This window comes from Bidens hawaiensis, unplaced genomic scaffold (genome assembly GCF_021521415.1).
Source record: "Bidens hawaiensis isolate Kalapana, Puna unplaced genomic scaffold, B.hawaiensis_p1.1 tig00019201_1, whole genome shotgun sequence".
Lineage (NCBI taxonomy): Eukaryota > Viridiplantae > Streptophyta > Magnoliopsida > Asterales > Asteraceae > Bidens > Bidens hawaiensis.
Window position 1 is genome coordinate 349257 of NW_027492911.1, and position 5095 is coordinate 354351.

A 5095-nucleotide genomic window follows, 5' to 3' on the forward strand; every position below is an offset into this window, starting at 1 on the left:
CGAGTCTGGTTCCATTCTTGAGCCTAATTGGATCTTGAGCCTGGGGTTCATATACCAAATTTGACAAGATTGTGAGTCTAAATGAACTTATTATTCATATTGGCTTAAAGTAGTCTAGTTCCAAGCTTTAGCCTAAAAACAAACAAGCTAAAGTTTTACCCTACTGATCAAGTACTCAGCTCAAGACAAAAAAGGATTCGTTTAGAAATATCTTTCTCTACCTATAAAAATGTTATGCTAATATATAGAAAAGAGTTAAAAAAAGTAAGAAAAAAACAAAAAAATAGTATTACTCGAGAAAGAGACCACACAATGGAACATGGAGGCAATGATGTAGTTTGAGTTCCTCCACAACAGCATCCATGCAGCATATTAAAAGCTGAAAACGAAAACACACTCATCCATATATCCTCTTGCTCCCTCCACAAACATTATTATTATTATTACACATACACAATTAAACATATTATTATTCTCCTACATGATAATAAGACAACTATATTAACCAATTCTTCCAAAAGCTAAAACATATGACAACCAAAAAAAGTTTATTCACAAGAAATATATTATTATCATCATCTCATTTTTTCCGAACTTTTTTCAACAAAAATTGAATCTAAAACCACCCTCCACAAAAAATAATTAAGTCCCAAAACCAAACAAGTGAATCCCTATTTTACCCTTTCCATTCCATGCATTGTGAAGTGGGTCGGGTCTTCTGTGTACCCGCATTAATCGGGCATGGAGTCTGAACCGGTAGGACCATGCAATTGTACTGCAAACACAACGAACTAGTCAGAGGAATTGCAGTCCTCTGGTTTATTGGCATCCCGGTCAAGAAATTATGTTGAAGGTACAACAGCTGTATGTCCCCAGCCAATAACCGGTCCACGAAACATGTCGGAACCGAACCCGTGAACCGGTTATTGTTCAAGTAAAGATTCTTAACCGTTGCGAAAAGCGGAGACACTTGTCCGTATAGCATATTATGACTAAGATCAACTGTTTGGATTGATACCGAGTTTTCGGGCTGGACCGGTCCGGTAAACTGGTTGCGTTCGAGTTGTAGGTTCGTGATCGGGAACCCGAACACGCAACCAGGGATCGGGCCAGTGAACTGGTTCAGGCTTAGGTCAAGGTAGTTTAATTTGTTGAGCCGAGGCAAGAGCCGGTCTACCGGCCCGGTAAACTGGTTCCAGGAGAGAGAAAGGTATTGTAATGACGAGGGGAGTGAATCGGGCCCAATTGGGCCCGATAACTCGTTGTGTTTCAAATCTAACCGGGTCAGGGTTTTAGACACGAAAACCGGTACTGACCCGGTTAGATGATTGTGACACAGGATTAGGTTGGTTAGCCCCGGCAAATTCCCAATTGGCGAGGGTAGCCCGCCAGTGATGTGATTATAACTCAGGTCAAGAGTTCTCAATTCTTGAAGAACTCCTAACGTAGCCGGAATTTCATGGGAGATGAAATTCCGGCTAACCGCTAGAAACCGAAGATTTTTTAGCTCGGACAATGTCGCGGGCAATGCGCCCATTATCCTTCCCGGAACTACGGTAAACTCCGCCAGAGCGGTTAATTTTCCAATTGACGGATGAAGGCGGCCAGAGAGACCAGGAGCACCGGCTCGAGGATCACCGAGGTTCAAGGCGACAACCTTTTCGCCTTCGCAGTAGACGCCTGCGAAGTTACAAGGGTCGGAAGTGAAATCCCATGAGGAGAAGTAATTAGACCCCGGCATGTCTTCTAGCGATTTCCGAACGGATTGTAATGCGAGGAAATCGGCCGGGTGTAAAAGTGCAGAGGAAATGTGTAACAAGTGAATAAGTGATAAAATTGCTGTAAAACTTTGCATTCGGTTCATTGTAAAATGATTTGAGAATGGATGTGCAATTGATTGGAATATATATGAAGGAGGTGAAAGCTAGCTTAACCGTGAAGGGAGTGATTGTTCACCTTTCTGGTGGGAATTGAGATTTGAAAGCTTTAATTGGTGAAGACAGCTAGCTGGGTTTAGTAGAGAGTGATGATGATGGATTGGAGAGAACGCAAACCGGGAGAAGGTTGGCTTCTTGGAGAAGACAGAGTACATTTGTTTGTTACATTTTATTAATTAAATTTTGTTTTTGGGGTGGTTGTTAGTAATTGTGGGTGGTGGGTTCGGGAAGAATCAACGGTTGTCCGAGCCTAAGTGAGAGGGTCGGATTGATGGGTTATAGGGGGTTCATCGGTGACGAGGACCATAAGCACGTGACAATTGTGGAACCAGCCACGTATATTTATCAAGTGTTAGTGACATGTTTTTTTTTCCCTTTTATTTCAAAGGATTTTAATTGCAGCGAAACCATAAGTCGTTGCCTTTAATTACCGCCTCTATTTATCATTTATCATTTAATACAGGATGGAGTGAGCTTTTTCTCTTTATATCTTTTTAAGTTGTATTGTTTTAACGTTATCGCTATATTGTACCTTTATTTTTTAATATAACCTTTCTTTTTTCCCATCTCCTATCGCATCACAGGCATCGTGGCCATGCTCCCGTCTCCAACCATCGCATCATCTTTAGCCTCAGGTACCACCGTCTTCAACCACCGCCGCCATCACCACCATTGTGTCACGGGCATTTGTGTTATTGTTGATTTAGGGTTTTGTTGTGGTGGTTCGGTGACCTTTTAGCAGGAACACAATAAAAAAGGGGGTGGATTTGGAAACCCTACGTGATGTGGTGACAGCAGGGTTCCGGTGGCTGATGGTGTGGTGGTCGCATGGCGACGTTTTTATTCATAAACAACCATGTTAGCATTAAAAACTATCAGTTTATTTAAAGAAATCTATTATTAAAGCAGTGTTAAATGTTTAATTATTTTGTAACAACTATAAATAAAGTAACGTTTTAGTGGTTGTAAGTATTATTATTGCTACTTTAGTTCACTTGTGAACTTAATAAGTTTATAACCTCTAAAGTTTCTTAAAACAATTTTGAAGATTCTTTAGAGGGAAAGAACTAGCAAAATGGCCATTAACTTGTCATGTTTAACAATTAATGAAATTACATGACTCAACATGTTTAACATAATTAGAATAATAATAGTTCATTAATACAAATGACAAAATACAACATATTTAGCATGATTAAATAAGAAAAATCAATAACAAGAACGAACAAAACATTTAAAATGGCTATTAAATATATATTAGAACTTTTTTAGCTAAAGGTTACTTTTTTCACTTTTAACTCAACTGCTTTTTACATATGTTGTGTTTTAATTTTTTATTATTTAAGTTTTACTTTATTATTTGTTATTTATATAGGTTTTAACTTTTAAAAATAAAGTAGAGGTCGGTACATTATCAGATGATTTTTATTCTCTTTATTTTACATTTTGTTTCAACTAATTATAATATTTAATGGTTAAAAATTAAAACGGATTACGACCTCTACTTCTCAAGACTTACACTACATTATTGATGGACGTTTCCGGTCATTGCAGACGGATTACGATGAATTTGACGGTGGATACTACTCCATCAATTTGGGGTGTAAATATTGTTTAATTCCAATATGTATTTAAATGGTTGCTATTAACGGCTCACGTTCAAATTGTTATTTTCAAAAATGTTTTCTAAAGGCTTCAGAAGGATATTTCTACTTCTGCTTTATCTTGGAACTGTTTAACGCAACAAAGGGATTGTTCACTTAGTTACAAATCACAAATATAGCATATCTTTTAAACTTGAAAACGGAGACATATAGTGGGATGCATGAGGTTACAAATCATAAATAAAACCTGTCTTTTTACCTTTTTTAAGGCAAATTTTTTCTACTTCATGGGACTTAAACCCATGAAATTTGGTTGTTTAATAGACACTATCTCTTGTTAGTAATTTCGGACTCAAGTCACAAGTCGGTGGCCTTGAGAGACCAATACTAATAAGTTGGTGTAACATCTAGGAAAAACCCATATTTATTTTTGGACTAAAGTTATCAACTTAGAAAGCTGAAGGATTAAAATAATCTCAAAGACATGTAATGAGAAAAATAAGATAAGAAAAAGAAAGCATCTTATCTTAAGGAAATAAGATATATTTCCATTCCACATGGAAGGATGAAAGAAAATGGAAGTGTTTTACATGAGTATAAATAAGGAATTGAATTTTCATCCCACATGGAAACAGGTAAAGAAATGTAAGCTCTTTATAAGGAAGCAAGTTTCCATAAAAATGTTTTAATGTGACTAACCACTCTCCATAGTCTTAGCAGAGGGTGCGAAGCACCCGACATGCACGCACACGGACTCGGGCGATGGGCGTAATGTGGCGTTTTGATGGCGTTGCAACATTTCAGCTATAAATAGAAGGGTGTTCGGCACATTCCAACTCACACCAACCACTTCACTTTTCACACGTTTTGCATCATTTTGCGTGCCGACCTCGTGAAGCATGCCAAGATCCGAAACTCTGACGGTTTAAGCAGTAATACGCAATATAGAGTAGAAGTGCCGCTCGATCAGTCGTAGGCATTTAAACTCCAAATATCCGTACGAGGTAGGGGTTCTGATTAAATTATTATTTTATTATTATTATAGTAGCTTAGACCATAGTCGGGTGTATAGCCCAAACCTTGATCATTGCTAAATATAATATATTTTTTCATAAGCAAAGGTTATAGTTAATTATAGTTTCTTCAAGATTAAGAAACGTAATCATTTACAGACAAAGGGTATAGTTAAAAATAGTATTTCTTAATGATTAAGAAACATACTATTCATTCACACAGGTTATAGGTAAAGTAATGTTTCTTCTTGAAGAAGAAACCTGGTATAAATGTTTCTTCCTGAAGAAGAAACCTGATATATAATTAATAAATAAATTATCAATGTTACAGCTATACAAAACAGACTACGAGGCCTGAAGCTAGATCGTAGATCTAGATATTTATACAAATGTTATTCTTGTACTATAGGTCCGAGATAACCATCAATCAATCAATCAGAAAGCTGAAAACAGAAACATGAATTAGCCACAGAAACTGATTTACAGACAGAGGTCAGTAACATAAACTGATCAATATATAGGAATCAGTGTCAGAAACAGA

General features: G+C 37.0%; 1 protein-coding gene across 1 annotated transcript; it reads right to left on the minus strand.

The window, feature by feature from the left end:
• Positions 1 to 624: 624 nt before the first annotated feature.
• Positions 625 to 1863, minus strand: LOC143557840 (uncharacterized). The gene has a single exon (XM_077046811.1). It carries the CDS (start codon positions 1853 to 1855, stop codon positions 677 to 679), a length of 1179 nt encoding a protein of 392 aa, XP_076902926.1. The 5' UTR covers positions 1856 to 1863; the 3' UTR covers positions 625 to 676.
• Positions 1864 to 5095: the final 3232 nt, after the last annotated feature.

Bases quoted from the DNA above. Each gene is read 5' to 3' on its own strand.
- LOC143557840 (XM_077046811.1), bottom strand. From the start codon at position 1,855: ATGCAAAGTTTTACAGCAATTTTATCACTTATTCACTTGTTACACATT.